The following is a 16,559-nucleotide window of genomic DNA, read 5'->3' on the forward strand; positions in this document are numbered from 1 at the left end:
GATGTACTTCATTAATATCGTAATAATACTTCTCCATAATAAAGTGGGGATTAATTTGTTGTACGTGCTCTACTTCACCAGGGCATAGGCTTCAATGGTATGTGGTGTTTCAAAATATTTTATGCAGTCTTTGTTCTTCTAACACATCTGGAGTCATAATATTAAATATATTATGGGAACCACTCTTCAAAAAAATTATACTTCTTCATCTGCATAGCAGACACCCAAAGTGCTTGTATTGCTAAACTGTTATTTTGTTGAGTCCTTTGTGTTGTAATTAAAAAATCTGAAATAGGTGATAAATGAAAAAAAAACTTGTAGTGATAACTGAAATCAGAAAATGGTAATAAAATTGGGATTCAGTATGAAAAATAGGTGTATTTAATAGTACTGCTGGGGTCGGAAGAGACAATTTATAAAACTCCGGCCTTTCCAGTTTTGTTGTTGTCCAGCTTGATCTTCCACCACATTTGGTTGGATAGTCAGCAGTCATGTGTATGTTCAGTTTCCAGCTCTCTATATCACTGATGTTTTTTTCCTACAATTCACAGTAGTAGTATGGATAGATGATTTAGGTTAAGTGCTGCATATCAAAAGAAAGCTGGAGAAAAAGGACAGAGGGATTGTAAACTTCAACAGTAAACTTAGCGACTGGACTCATATATTAGTGGTAAAGGTGAAAGTGAACCGTGTGGCTCTAAACATTCAGGTGAAGTTTTGGTTCAAAACAGTAACAATGAACAGTGTAGTCTGTAAGTGCAGATAAACTTAAAAGTTCTAAATCGTAAACAGAGTGGAGAAGTTCAAGGTTTCTGAGTTCCAGAAGGATGTCAAGAGCCTGCATGCTATAAACCAGAGGAAGTTTCCCATGCCAAGTAATGACCAATTGGGAAAACAATGACCAGACATTGGATTATTTGGTTAAAAATGGTATTAATCAAAACAAAAATGCCATTTTTTCTATGTCCTTGTGGCAATACGCTGAAGGATCTCGGCAATGCTGGAGCAAAATATAGTTGAAAAGGGTTTTCGTGAATGGGGAAATCATTAATCGTGAATATCTGCTATATTCTCCTAGGCGCGGATCATTGTTCTGTGCATGTTATGAAATATTTGATGAGCACCTGAGTTTGCAACATCTGGTTTCAGTGACTGAAGCCATGTTGGAATATGAATAGCTGAATGTGAAAGTTCTACCTCTCACCTGTTAATGTTGGAAAAAAGTGAGGAAACTAGATGAATAGAACTGACAAACTGTTGCTCACTCAGCATGAATATGAAGTTACATGTTGGAGGAATATACTAAAAAAAGTTGTTTCTGTAGTTGAGAAGCTAACTTCTAGGAGGTGTAGCATTTCATGGAGACAAAGAGGTGTTCATTTGCCTGTGAGAAAAATGGAAATTTCATGGTGTGTCTGGAATTAAATGTGAAGCATGAATCTTTTTTGGCTGACCATATAGCTGATTTGGTAACCCTGGAACAGAATTTACTTCATACTTTTCACCAACAAGTTATGAAGATTTAACATGTCTAATTGGGAGGTCAGGGACCAAAAAATTATGTACTGATGTTATTTCTTGTAAAATTTTTGCAGTCTTATAGATTCTACATCTGATATATCCCAAAATCATATGTTAGGTATAATATTTGGATGGGTAAATGACAATGGGCTCTTAACTGAAAGATTCCTGTCCTATATTTTTTTATTTCTTTTTTTCTTTAAAGAAAAAAAATTGCAGGTCACACTAGAGAAGCTTTTTGAAGCAGTTTTGGATGCTATAGAACTACATGGACTGAACTTTGATAACTGTAAAGGATAGTCATATGATAACATAGCCAATATGTCTGGTGCATTTTCAAACTTGCAAGCAAGATTCAAGGACCGAAATAATCTAATTTTCTTCATTTCATATTTGGCTCACTCACTGAATCTGGCTGGGTCATGAGCTGCACAATGCTGCTCAGCTGCAATGCAGTTTTTGTAGTTAATTCAAGGCTTACACAACTTCTTTGTACATTCTACTGGCAGATGAAATGTTTTGGAAACATTTTTTGATTCTGCGAGTATGACACTGAAGTCACTTTTGTACAACACGATGGCGTGCTTGTGAGGACGTTTGAATGTAGATTGGAAAGCCACGTTTTCTGCATTAAGAAAAATTTCAGAAAGTGAGAGTGGTAGTGTTGGATGTGAAGCTGAAGGTCATCGTAGAAAGTAGTACTGAGGTAGCTCTCGTGACAGTGTTTTGTTGCATGCTGCAAGAGTGTAGCAAAGCAATGAAAAAACTGCAAGCTCAGGATGTAGAAATTAGTACATGTAGAGATGACACTTGTAATGTTACAGCTGAGCTTCATACATCTTTTCAATTCTCAAGGATTCAGCTCGAAAGAAACTTACTGTGATCAGAAATACGTATCAGTTCCATTTCCTTCAGCTACTGAAAATGCAAAAAAACAGAAAATTAAATGAAAGAAATTCTTTAATGAACCATCTGACTCGGAATAGGAACACAAATGTCCTGAAGAAGAAACAGGATCAGACTGGGTTGAGATCTGGAGAAAAATGAAAATATCGTATTCTAAGTTTATATAAATTCTTCAGAATGAGTTACAGAACAGAGTTAATATTTACAGAGAATGTAACTTCTGATTTTCATTTCTCTCAAGTATCACCGAACTAGAAGCCATTCAAATTTATGATGCCGCAGAAACTTAGAGCCATCTGTAATTCTGATGTAGAGAACAACTTCAGTGCAGAATGTATACATTTTAGAAGCTTTTTGTTGTCTGAAAGATAATCGTGATGAGTTGTCGTCTTTCATATCTCTGTGCAGTGCCGCTTTAAAAAACAAAAAAATGGGGATGTCTATCCAAATGTGTACACAACACTCAGGATTTACAACTGTGCTCCAGCAACAAAATGTCCAACTGAAATGTCCTTTTCTGTTTTAACACTGATTGAGAATTATCTACAGATGACAGAAAGTCAAGAATGACTTGGAGTACTAGCCACAGACATGTCAATCAGTCTGCATTTTCAGGATGAAACGAATTTGCAAGTACAAAAGTAAGGAGGAATTCATGTCTTTAAATTTGCTATATTTTGGAGAAGGTTAATTGCATAGTGTTATATCATGTATTTGGGACTTGACTAAATTTCACATTTAACTGAATAATTTTGGTAGAGGGTATTAAGCTATAATGATTTTCTTTGTATTTATACCATATATGGTGTCCAAGTTTGATGTTTATGTAGTGGTTATTTTATTATTTTTTAGTATTTAACTTTCACATGTGCTTTGTTTTACATATTTAAATAGTTCAGTACATTTTAGAATTGAAGTTAATGGTTACGCAGCTTTTGTGCTGGTAGTCCTTAAACAAATATCAGTGGTGAAGTTTAGGTAAGGGGAACATGAAATAAATTGCTCCATAGGGGCATCACACAATCTAAATACGGCCCTGAGTGCATTATAGCCATAAGTGGTAAATTGTACTCTGGGATGGTAACAGGCTGGGGGATAGAAGCATGATGGAAGGAAAGTCACCGCAATGGGGTCAAGCACTTCCCTCCTTAGCGCATCTGCAAGCTGAAGAGCAAATGGGCAAGTCCCCAATCATTCTATCCCACTGTGTCACAAGAAGCAGCAACAGGCTGTTTCACAGTTACGCTTCCACAGCATGCTTTATAAATCAGTACCTGGTCCCCTACCCTCCAAACTCTACAGAAGCTCTCCTGCGAACCTTGCAGAACTAGCACTCCTGAAAGAAAGGATACTGCAGAGACATGACTGAGCCACAGTCTGGGGGATGTTTCCAGAATGAGATTTTCACTCTGCAGCAGATTGTGCGCTGATATGAAACTTCCTGGCAGATTAAAACTGGAAACATCCCCCAGGCTGGGGCTAAGCCATGTCTCCGCAACATCCTTTCTTTCAGGAGTGCTAGTTCTGCAAGTTTCGCAGCAGAGCTTCTGTAAAGTTTGGAAGGTAGGATATGAGGTACTGGCAATTGTAGAGCTGTGAGGACGGGGCATGAGTCGTGCTCGGGTAGCTTAGATGGTAGAGCACTTGCCCGCGAAAGGCAAAGGTCCCGAGTTCAAGTCTCAGTCCTCGACACAGTTTTAATCTGCCAGAAAGTTTCACACCAGCACACACTCCGCTGCAGAATGAAAATCTCATTCTGGAAAGTATGACAACAGTTTGGTTGTGATTATAGACTGGAATTAAAGAAAGAAACTTCAAGTTATCACTTGTCAGGTGGATCTTCTACTTTTTCTTTTGTTTTTATCCCATGTCTACATGAAGTCGGCATGCTAATTATTGGAATTGGCATTGTTAATGATAGAGGAGGATGGCTGGATGGCCTTCCTATTGCCATCTCTTTTAACCCCCTCCCCTTTCCCCAATGACATAATTTGTGTATCACAACTGTCTGCACCTAGTTTTATTGATGTGAAAGAGTGCAAACATTTTTAAATGTTTACGGATATTGTAACCGAGGCAGGACATAAGTACCAGCCTACTATTAACTTAGTCGGTTGTGGGACATCACCTAAAAACCACATCCAGGATGGCCTGCACACGGGCCTTTCATCAGTAGTCGACCAGATTGGATTCAATCCAGGGCTGGCACACCTTCTCGAACCCCAGACATTTCGTGCTGGTTGGTTATCATTTATCAGCCACTAATAACAGGACAGTGAGGAAAATGACAAACCCGTGTTTTCATATCCTGGAAGAGGTCCTCGAGTTCTGAGAAGCGGCAGGTGGCAGAGGACAGGAACTCACTCATGACAGGCACGTGTACTTTGCCTCATAGTCTAACATTCAGAGTGAAGTTATGTTCTCTGGTATAAAAGAATTCAACATGCAGCCCTCTATTACAAACCAAGAAACTAAGAAAACCTCACAAATACACAAGAAAATATAACACATCCCTGATTAACCACTTCTGCAAATTAATTAATATCTAGATTATAAGACTGATATTTTCTATTAGTTGTATGGCAAGTAGTAGCAATCGTTGCAAAGCCGTAAGAGGAGTAATTGCGCTATGTAAATAGGCCTCTACTGTCACATACGTTGGTTATTATTTTCTTAGCAAAATGCCAATACACTGATGTAAATGTTGAGCTACCGATAGAAGATAAACAGTAACGATCTAAAGGAAGTAGTGGCTTTTTCAATGCAGAGATTCTCCTTTTAATACACTAAGTTAAATTTAACCTGCATAGGCACATGTAATATTAATGAGAACAGTGATAAGTTTATTGTTAACACAGGGTGCAGATTAAATTTCTAAGAGTTGCTTCTATTTGTTCAATTATATTTTTGACTCAATCCACCTCTCTAAGGGTCCTCCTCCTCCTCAATGGAATGAATCAACAACAAAATATGACTGATTTTTCAGAACAGGAGGCCAGTAATTGTCCATCTCCTAATGGTGTTTCTTATTTTGCAAGCTCTTTCAAAGTTTTTCTTGCCTGATATTCAGTAACTTTAGGGTCACTGGATAGATTTCTTCTAGTATCTGAAATAAATGCCTGTTATTACACATTGCTACCTCACACTGCACTTAACTCCATTGAACAAATGGTGCCATTTCAGACTCAAGTATTTTTCATTTGATGTTTTGAAATTATTCTTGACATTCTTTAGATTGATGACAAAAAATGTTATTCTTTTGATACTTCAGTCAGTTGCTATCTATGTGTAACCCCCGCCCCCCGAGGTATTCCTGCCTACCGTACGAGGCCTTCATGTGATGGTTTCCTGTAAGGTTTGAAATCCATTCTTCAAAATTGTTCAGAAGAGTAAGCCAATTGAGGAAAGGTGCCTTACAAGGTGCATCATGCATTGAGATCTTTATCCCACTTTCTTGTCGTCGCATTGCAGTCCTGCCCATTCTCCATCTCTTGGGCAAGGACACCTTCCTGGATGCGTTTTTCACCATGCACCATGCAGTGTTGATTTCTTCTTTGACGATGACCATGCACCTGATGTCCAGCAAGGTAGTCAGTTTGTTGTTGTGGGGCTGCCATGTACCCTGTTGGTTGTAGCCCCCTGACCACACAGGGATCACTCTGCTGATGGCTGCACCATTAACTCCTCACGTATGCCAAGGGGTAAATGCTCATCCCCCTGGGGCATCGAGACTCCCGGCAATAGCCATTCTGCCAGGTGGCCTTTGCTATGGCTGGGTGGCACCCGTGGGGAGAGCCCCTGGTCAGAGTGGTTGGCATCAGGGTGGATGACATGCGATGAAGCACAGTCCATCATCTCTTGCTGGTGGTAAAACACCAACAGTCTCTAAGTGATCATGAGCTCAATTCAATGCACAGAAGTGCGACCTCAAATCGTTCCCCTCCCTGTCCACAACATGGGAGGAACATCAGGCTAAGAATGGCAGCAGATCTTATTCGCCCCAGTACATTGTATGTTCGAGAGCTGATGGGGAACCTATCATGACAATAAAGCCTCAGTTTTTTGTTGCGCATTTAGAGGACAAGTTTGGGGAGGTGGAGGGCTTGTCCAAAATGAGATCTGGGTCAGTCTTGATTAAAACAGCATCCTCTGACCAGTCATGGGAGTTAATCGCTTTTGACAAGCTGGGGATGTTTCTGTAACCATCATGCGCCATAAGAGCTTAAATACCGTCCAGGGTATCATATTTCACAGAGACCTTCTTTTGCGGTCTGACGATGAGCTGCGCACCAATTTCGAGCAGGGAGTTGCACATTTTGTCCAGTGTGTCCACCGGGGTCAGAAGGATAATCAGGTTGACACTGGTGTCTTCATCTTGGCCTTTGAGGGTGATACATTGCCCGAGAAGGTCAAGGTGATGGTCTACCGGTGTGATGTAGAGCCCTATATCCCTCCCCCGATGCGGTGCTTTAAGTGCTGGAAGTTCGGCCATATGTCTTCTCATTGTACTTCCAGCGCCACATGCTGAGATTGCGGATGCCCATCACATCCCAATACTTCATGTGCCCCACCTCCCATCCATGTCAACTGCGGAGAGCACCATTCGCCTTGCTCGCCAGACTGCAGGATTCACCAGAAAGAAAAGAAAATAATGGAGTACAAGACCCTGGACAGACTGGTCTACACTGAGACTAAGACAAAATTTCAACACCTGCATCCTGTGCGTATGAGATCGTCTTACGCCACCAAGAAGCAGCTGGTCACAGGGTTGACACTCGTCCTCAGTCCCAGAGACTGAGCCAGTGAAGTCCTCCCTGCCAGGGAAACCCAAGGAGCAGCCAGAGAAATACAAAAAGAAAACCTCTAAGACCAAGGAAATTGCAGTGGCACCCACACCACCGCTACCTACAATCTCTGCGGCTGAAGATGAGGTGGAGATTTTGGCGTCCGCTGAGGACATAGATCTCGCCAGACTCTCAGACACAGGGGACATAGACTGCTCAGGCAATAAATCAGTGGCAGCAGGTGACTCTGAGGTGTAAACTGCCTCACTGAATGTTCCATGCATTCCTAGCCTCACAATGTCATCCTCCAGTGGTACTGCGGCGGTTTTTTCCACCACCTGGCTGAGCTACAGCAACTGTAAAGCTTTACACCTGCCATCTGTATTGCCCTCCAGGAAACCTGGTTCCCAGAAATGCGGATACCTGCCCTCTGTGGCTGTAAGGGATAGTACAGGAACTGTAGTGACTATAATCGAGTGTCAGGTGGAGTTTGCTTTTATGTCATAAACTCAGTTTGTAGTGAACATATGCCTCTTCTAACTCCTCTTGAAGCTGTGTTTGTCAGAATAAGGATGACGCAGGAAATAACTGTCTGCAATGTATATCTTTCTCCAGGTGATGCAGTACCCCTGAATGTATTAGCTGCACTGGTTGATCAACTCCCTGAACCATTCCTACTTCTGGGAGATGTTAATGCCAATAACCCCTTGTGGGGTGGTACCATGCTTACTGCCCGAGGCAGAGATGTTGAAACTTTAGTCGCAATTCCACTTATGCCTCTTAAATACTGGGGCCGTCACACATTTCCGTGTGGCTCATGGTAGTTACTCAGCCACTGAGTTATCAATTTGCAGCCCAGAACTTCTCCCAACTATCCACTGGAGAGCACATGACGACCTGCATGGTAGTGACCACTTCCCCATTTTCCTGTCACTGCCCCAGCATCAGGTACACGGACGTTTGCCCAGATAAGCTTTGAATGAGGCAGACTGGGGAGCTGTCACCACTGAATCTCCCCCACACGATAACATCGATGTGATGGTTGAGCAAGTGACTAGCACAGTTGTTTCTGGTGGAGAAAATGCTATCCCTCTCTCTTTAGGGTGCCTAAGGCATAAGGTCGTCCCTTGGTGGTCGCCAGAAGTTGCTTAAGCAATTAAGGAGCGTTGGTGAGCTCTACAGCAGCATAAGCGCCACCCTTCCCTGGAGCACCTCATAGCCTTTAAACGGCTCTGTGCCTGTATTTGCTACCATATCAAACAATGGAAGAAGGAGTATTGGGAGACATACGGCTCGACCATTGGGTGCCACATGTCACTTTCCCAAATTTGGGCAAACGTCTTTTCGGGTACCAGGCCCCAACAGCTATCCCAGGTGTTGCCAAAAATGGCGAGTTATGTACCGACACAAACACGATTGATGAGCACTTTTCTCGAGCCTATGCATCAGAGAATTACCCCCTAGCCTTTCACACACTCAAACGCCTGCTGGAAGGGAATGTCCTCCCAGTCACTACACACTGCAGTGAATCCTATAATGCCCCATTTACAGAATGGGAGCTCCTCAGTGCACTTTCACATTGCCCCGACACAGCTCCAGGGCCTGATCACATCCACAGCCAGATGTGACTACAGATCTGACTACAAGCGACATCTTCTCATCATCTTCAACCAGCTCTGGTGCAATGGAGTCTTTCCACCACAATGGCAGGAGAGCACCAACCCCGATAAAAACCTGCTCGATGTGGATAGCTATTGGCCCATCAGCCTCACCAATGTTCTTCGCAAGCTGTTGGAATGTATAATGTGTCAGCGGTTGGGTTGGGTTCTGGAGTCACGTGGCCTACTGGCTCCATAACAGGGCAGCTTCTGCCAGGGTCGCTCCACCACTAATAATCTGGTGTCCATTGTGTGTGCCATCCGAACAGACTTTTCCAGATGGCAACACCTGATTGCCGTCTTTCTTTGATTTACAAAAAAAAATGGTTCAAATGACTCTGAGCACTATGGGACTCAACTGCTGTGGTCATCAGTCCCCTAGAACTTAGAACTACTTAAACCTAACTAACCTAAGGACATCACACACATCCATGCCCAAGGCAGGATTCGAACCTGTGACCGTAGCAGTCGCACGGTTACAGACTGCGCGCCTAGAACTGTGAGTTTGATTTACATAAAGCATATGACATGACTTGGCGACATCATATCCTCGCCACATTGTAATAGTGGGGTCTCTGGGGCCAACTCCCGATTTTTTATCCAAAACGTCCTGTCGCTCTGTACTTCATGTGTCCAAGTTGGTGACCCCCATAATTCCATCCATATCCAGGAGAATGGAGTATTGCAGGGCTCTGTATTGAGTGTGTGTCTATTTTTAGAGGCCATTAACGGTCTAGCAGCAGCAGTTGGACCCTCCGTCTCACCTTCTCTGTATGCAGACGACTTATGCATTTCGTACTGCTGCTCCAGTGCTGTTGTTACTGAGCGGCACCTCCATGGAGCCATCCACAAGGCACAGTCATGGGCTCTAGCCCTCGGCTTCCAGTTTTCAGCTGCAAAGTCGTGTGTCGTGCAGTTCTGTCAACATTATACCGTTCACCCGGAAACCGCACTTTACTTTAATGACAATCCACTCACTGTAGTGGAGACATATCAATTCGTAGGACTAGTTTTCGATGCTTGATTGATTTGGCTCCCTCACCTTCATCATCTTAGCAGAAGTGCTGGCAGCACCTCAATTCCCTCTGTTGCTTGAGCAACACCAATTGGGGTGCAGATTGTTCTACACTGCTGCAGCTCTACAGGGCCCTTGTCCAATCCCAAATAGACTATGGAAGTGGGATTTATGGTTCGGCAGCCCCTTCAGCATTGCATTTACTCACTCCTGTATACCACTATGGGGTTCAATTGGCATCAGGAACTTTTAGGATGAGTCTGGTGACCAGCGTACTGGTTGAGGCTGGTGGTCCCTCCTCTGCAGATGAGACGTGCACAACTGCAGATGAGACGTGCACAACTGCTCGCCAGTTATGCAGCACACATTCATAGTTCCCCTGAGCATCCATTACCGTCTACTTTTCCTGCCTGCGGCAGTCCATCTCCTGCAATGGTGGCCCAGATTGGGGCTAGCAATTGCAGTTTGCATGCGGTCCGTTCTCTCCAGACTGGAGTCCTTCCCTTTACCAGCTCTACTTGTGGTCCATTCATGTACACCTCCATGATGTACGCCTCGGCTGCAGCTTCATCTGGACCTTGCTCATGGCCCTAAGGACTCTGTTAACCCCGCTCTCTGCTGTTCCTTCCTCTCAATTTGTGACGTGTTGTGGGGCTCTGAAGTGGTTTACACCAGCGGCTCAATGGCTGATGGTCATGTTGGCTTCACATATGTTCATGGAGGACATACTGAGCAGTACTCCTTCCCAGTTGGCTGCAGTGTTTTCACTGCAGAGCTGGCGGCCATATCTCGTGCTCTTGAATACATCCGCTCATGCCCTGGTGAGTCATTTCTCCTGTGTACTGACTCAATGAGCAGCCCACAAGCTGTTGGCCAGTGCTACCCTCGTCACCCAATGTAGTGTCCATTCAGGAGTCCATCTATGCCTTGGAAGAGTCCTGTCGTTCTGTGGTGTTTGTGTGGACCCCAGAACACATCGGAATTGCTGGCAACGGAGGCTGGCCAAACAGGCGACTCGGAAACCGGTTCTGGAGATAGGCATCTCCAAAGCTGACCTGTGTTCTGTCTTACACCACAGGGTTTTCCAGCTTTGGGGGGCAGAATGGCATAACAGCACACACAACAAACTGTCATTAAGAAGACTATGAGTGTGTAGAAGTCTTGCACGCAGGCCTCTCATAGGGAATCAGTTGTCCTCTGCTGGCTCCCCATTGGCCATATGTGGCTAACGCATGGTTACCTACTCCATCGTGAGGACCCACCTCAGTGTCGCTGTGGCTCCCAAATGACAGTTGTCCACCTTTTGCTGGACTGCCCACTTTTAGCAGCTCTGTGGTGGCAGAATTTTAACTTTCCCAGCACCCTGTCTTCAGTGTTGGGTGACAGTGCCAACATAGCAGCTTCAGTTTTACATTTTATCCTTGAGAGTGGGTTTCATACTTCTATGTAGATTTATGTAGATTTCAGTGCATGTCCTTTGTCCCTCTCTGTCTTCCACCCTAGTGCTTTTGGGGTGGAAGTTTTAATGTGTTGGCCAGCCACTGTAATCTGCTTTCATGTTTCACTCTTTTCTGTTTCTAGCTTCTCTGTTGTTTTATTGTACTCTTTTGTTCCTTTTAGTGTTCATTACTTTCCCTTCGTTCTTGTGGCTTCTCCTTTCTTTTCGTTTTGTATTATATGTTTCGTCCGTTTTAATCTCATACTTGTGGCATTGTTTTATTAGAAAAAAGGGAACGATGACCTCATAGTTTTGTCCCTTCTCCTGCCTTTAAACCAACCAACCAACCACCACCACCAACAACAACAACAACAACAACAATTGTTGGTCTGTTGCAATGGCAAAGTTGATTTTTAAACACTTGTACACCATACACTGTCCACACCAGGGCAAAGATTCATGCCTACTCATTATCATTGATTTCTTCTAAATTTATGGTAGATGGAGGGCTCGGTCAGAAATGAAACTGACAGAAGCGGGAGCTCCCTATGGCCAAGAGTTTAGAAAAACTAGCATTTCTGGTGTGTGTTGGAAGAGGTATGAGCCATTTGTGTTAATGTAAATTCCAGGCAGCAATTGGTGCAGCAGTAAGAGTGCAGAATGGTAATCCTAGTGTTCAGGGTCATGTTCCTATGCAGAAACGTATTATTATTATTATTTTCAATTTTTACATAACTTACACTGCAGATAAACCAAACTAATGCTCAATATATTTCATTTATTAATAATTCCATAAAAGGCAGGAAAAAAGGCAAAGGAAAATTTGAGTTTGCAAATAAATTTCTAGGAAGGGATTTATGGCATTCACGAGAATTTTCTATATAAAATGAGGTACTTTTATTATTTTACAGTTGACAATTTACACTGCTGGGGTGATACTCACCTTAAAAACAGGGAAAGTAGTAATTTTATCGGTGTCTTGCACATGTTACAAACACTGCATGTCTACAATTACATGGTTGTTTTAAAGTTACTATAGATAAACAAACCTGATGCAGATTCATAAATGTTCTCGCTTATCCCACAGTTTGATATCAAACAACATGTAACACACAATTTCACCAAATTAAAAAAAGGAAAGGTAAGTGTAGGAACTCAATTCCATGACCCTTAGATTACAGATCTGTAGCCTTTCCACTGTGCCACCTGTCTGACAATTATAATACAAACAACGTAAATGGCTCGTGCCTCTCCCAACAAGAGCCAAAAATGTTAGTTTTCCTAAACAATTTGCCATATGGATCTTCCACTTCTGTTACTTTCATTTCTGGCCAAGTCCTGCATGTACCATAAATCTGGTGACAATGCGTAGACAATGTCCCCTTGGAAGATCAGTGCACAGGATCCATGATACAGCACAGTCTTCATCAGTCTCTCCCAGAAGTGGGGTCTAGATACAGTTGATACCCCAGAAGTGGGGTCTAGAAACGCACTCGCGTCCCTGTGGAAACTCTAGGAATCGATGTTCACCCTTTCCCTAGTGTAGAAAGCCTGGAGCACCAGTCCCCAGTAATGGACCTCACTCCTTGACATTGAACAGATGGGGGAAAAGAGAAGTGTGTATCAGCACCTTGAGAGCACTTGTGAGAGTAAAGAACCATCAAATGGTGAAACAAGGTGCATTTTTACACATTAATCTAGATTTGTGTGAATTCTTTCATAACCTCAGTTTTATTTGGCAAACTGGTCTGGGAATGCAAATTAGCAGAGCCACAAAATATATTTCCATTTTTCAAAGGCGCTATTCTCCACTAAAGCAGTATGCCGTCCTCAAGAGCAGTCGTACCGATCCACGTCACAGTATTCGCATGTGATAATGGCTCATGCTGCGGTATTAGAAGTTTTTACACTGTAACAGTTGATATACTTGGCTTTGACAGGTAGTGGAATTTGTAATACTCTCATTGTGGCCCCTTTCTTTTTTATTAGCAATTAATATCAATCTGCATTTCCTACTCAAAAACCCTTTATTAATACATGAGTAACTTACACAGTACTTTAAAGATTCTTTCAGATATTCTCTATTGATACAGCACTTTTGTACCAATCATTGAGAAATATCCTTGTACACTGTAGAAGTGTCATCTCTACGATAATTAAATATAGTCTACAATTACAGGGTTATGCATAAGTTCCTCTGGTGTCTCAGAAAATGACAGCGCAAAAATGTGTCATATACAGAAAATACTCACACATCTCAATGGATAAAGGCTATCAACATGTTCTTAACCCACCTATAGATCCTCATTGTGGGCACCACTTGTGACATGACAAATATCATACAACAGTCAAACTCTTGCCATACGTGCCATGCTCAATTTCGGTGAATCTGTTAATTATCCTTGCAGCTCTTCCAAAGCAAGTGGCCCTGGAGGCAGGAACACATGATCTTTCACTTAGCTCCATAAGATAATATCACACAGAGCGAAGTCAGGTGAAAATGGGGGACAGGGAAGAAGAGAAGAGTGACGATGCAACATATGTCCGATCCTGTAGTTGAGGCAGTATAGCATTGAGGTAATCGCGTACATCCTAAAAAAAAGTGTGGTGGTGCACCATCTTGTTGTGAAGTGAAGTCTCCACTCTCTTACTGTAACTGTGGCATACACCACTGCTGCAACACAACCATGTAACCAGAACCAATCACCGTTTTCTCTGCAAAGAAAATGGTCCAAAAACTTATGAAGGACACATTACAAATGACATTAACTTTAGATGAAACGAGAATGTGTTTCATAATCTTGTGTGAATGTACTGTGCCCCAAACATCTACATTACAATTCACCTATCCAGACACTTGAAATATGGCTTTGTCACTGAAAATCAACTTCTGTGAAAAGCTGTCTTTCTCCAGTACCCACTGCAAGTAATTGCAAAAGTCATAATGAAGCTCATTATCCAGAGTACTCAGGACGTGTGACAACTGCAGACATTTTGTAAAGGAACTGAAAGTATTGTGATTTAATCGCAGAGGTGCTGAAAAATTGTTCCAGTGACACAGCAGAGAAATATCTGGTAAACTTTTTATCTTTGAGAGACATAGGAACAATTTCGCCCTTCGTTTTTTATTTCTTGTATGAACGACTACTTTTTGTTCTGATGGGCTGGTGGGATGTCGTACTGTCTAATTACTAGTGTGTGTGTGTGGTAAATGAAAGAGTTAAAAGACGCAAGATGTGTTTTATATTATTTTCATCGCACAACAAGCCTTATCCCCATGCCTATGGAGTATTTATGTTAAGCAGAGAAGGCGAGTTTTAGATGGAACCGAAGATCTTCAAAACGGCGCTGCTCAACAATAGAGGTGCATGATTGTGCTCTCTACTTTCCTTTCGTGGCCGCTAAAATTACTTCCGATTCGTTTTGCCGAGACATTCAGAACCTGCAATCTTCTTTTTCTTATAAAAATACTAGTCCGATGCAAAAGAAATACTCTTAGATTTAAATAATTGCCATTCTTTTACCCAGGCCACGGGGAATGATAGAACGTACGTGCCTCTACTCTGAATGTACATTCGCAATCTCCGAATGTGTTACAACGAAATTATTTCACAATGAAAATTTCTCATCAGACCGCAACCACTCGCACGCGAATGTACGTACCCTCTGAATGTATCTAGTCAGTCACGCGCGTTGTTCAAAAGCTTTACTTTTAATATTCAGTGGATTACATTTCCGAAATTAATTTTTGTTTATGCTGCAAATCGTACTTCACACGAAGTATTTATTACGTAAGTTTCAGGCTCAATTTAATAAAAAAAAAAGATTCCGAATAATAGAAATAAAGAATAACAATCAAACAAATCAAACCTAAATAAACAGAAAGAGGGAACGTTACAATCTGCCCAGAATGCACCAGACAGCTGACTGCGGTATCTGCAGTTTTCACAGTTACCTCATATCGCTGGTGAAAGATTGCTGCATATGCTTCGCCTTCACTGCTTATGATCCCAGCTGGCCTGTATACTTCACAAAATTAAACAGCCAGCCTCATGTGTTGCACCACTCGTAGGTAGTTTAATTTGTTGGAGTGTTTACCTGATATTTTGGATGAAATGGTCACTGAACTGCTACAACTAAATCAAATCTAGAGAATTTAAGACACAAAATGCATGCATTGTTCTATTATATGCCATGTAATGACATGCTTGCCCCTAGTTGTGTGCTCTGCAACTACACAGTAACATGTATTACAAATTAAAGCTCTGAGAGATGTTCTGCCCACTGACATGTGCCATTTTTCTTTACATCGTGCCGTTTTCACACAGTCGAATTCTGAATAACCCTGTATAATCCTCCTCACTAACTCTGCATGTGGCCATATTTTGTTGCCGAAACCCATTTGCCAAAGTTGTGTCTCTTAACAACATGTATACCCAGTGTCAGATGTCACTGAGCTTCAGTGAATTGGAGTATTTCATGAGAAATTAATCTTTGCCTTTTCACTGGAAAGTGTAACATTTCCACTAAAAGTGGCTGCTTTATATCTGGGGTGCAGATATTACACTCAAAGTGAAACATAAATTGTGTATAGGCATCATCACAGTTAATCATATGTTCTTGTTATTCCTGGGAAATGGCTGGTCTCCTACTAACATTTTTCAGTCATAGTTGTTTGGAAGAACCAATGTGTCACAATCGCTTCTTCCACGGTATTTTTCTCATCTTCATTTATCATTCCAATATCTTGATTATTTCTGTGCAAATGTCAAGTGATTGAGAGCCTTTAATGGATTAATTATAGTTTGGGCATCATAAAAAGCCCAAGAACTATTTGAGTGTTTGTGAATTAACTCATTGTCCACTTTTCATTAGCCATTTGTATCATTTCAGTAGAAATTTTTATAGCCTGAGATGAGATTCGAATGTGCAGACACCGATCATCACTCTCTTGCATTGTGAGGCTCATTTTTTAGCATACTGCAAGTTATACCACAAACAGATGTTGAAGGATTTTCTATGACAAGTCACTTCCTGTTCAGATGGGTTTATCTTGTAAACTTTGTGTCATCAGCAAAGTGATATCTCTGATGTCAATTGTAACGTGTAACTCACATCTCCAAAAGTTGGTGGTTATTCAACAATTTTCTTCACATTTAAACTAAGGTGGTTCATGGTGTGGGTTCCTGTAGTCATGTCCTAGTTCATGAACCACGGGCAGTGTATGAGTGGCCAAG

General features: G+C 42.0%; 1 protein-coding gene across 1 annotated transcript in view; it reads right to left on the reverse strand.

Annotated features, from left to right (window-relative positions):
• The window catches only part of LOC126292083 (disheveled-associated activator of morphogenesis 1-like), a 113,586-nt gene that overhangs the window by 34,712 nt on the left and 62,315 nt on the right, over positions 1 to 16,559 (reverse strand). The window contains exons 11-12 of the mRNA XM_049985892.1: positions 15,979 to 16,079; positions 4,721 to 4,809 (exon numbers count right to left, since the gene is read on the reverse strand). Of these exons, the coding sequence (XP_049841849.1) occupies positions 4,721 to 4,809; positions 15,979 to 16,079 (190 nt within the window). The remainder of the gene's footprint in view (positions 1 to 4,720; positions 4,810 to 15,978; positions 16,080 to 16,559) is intronic.

This window comes from Schistocerca gregaria, chromosome 9 (genome assembly GCF_023897955.1).
Source record: "Schistocerca gregaria isolate iqSchGreg1 chromosome 9, iqSchGreg1.2, whole genome shotgun sequence".
Taxonomy (NCBI): Eukaryota; Metazoa; Arthropoda; class Insecta; order Orthoptera; family Acrididae; genus Schistocerca; species Schistocerca gregaria.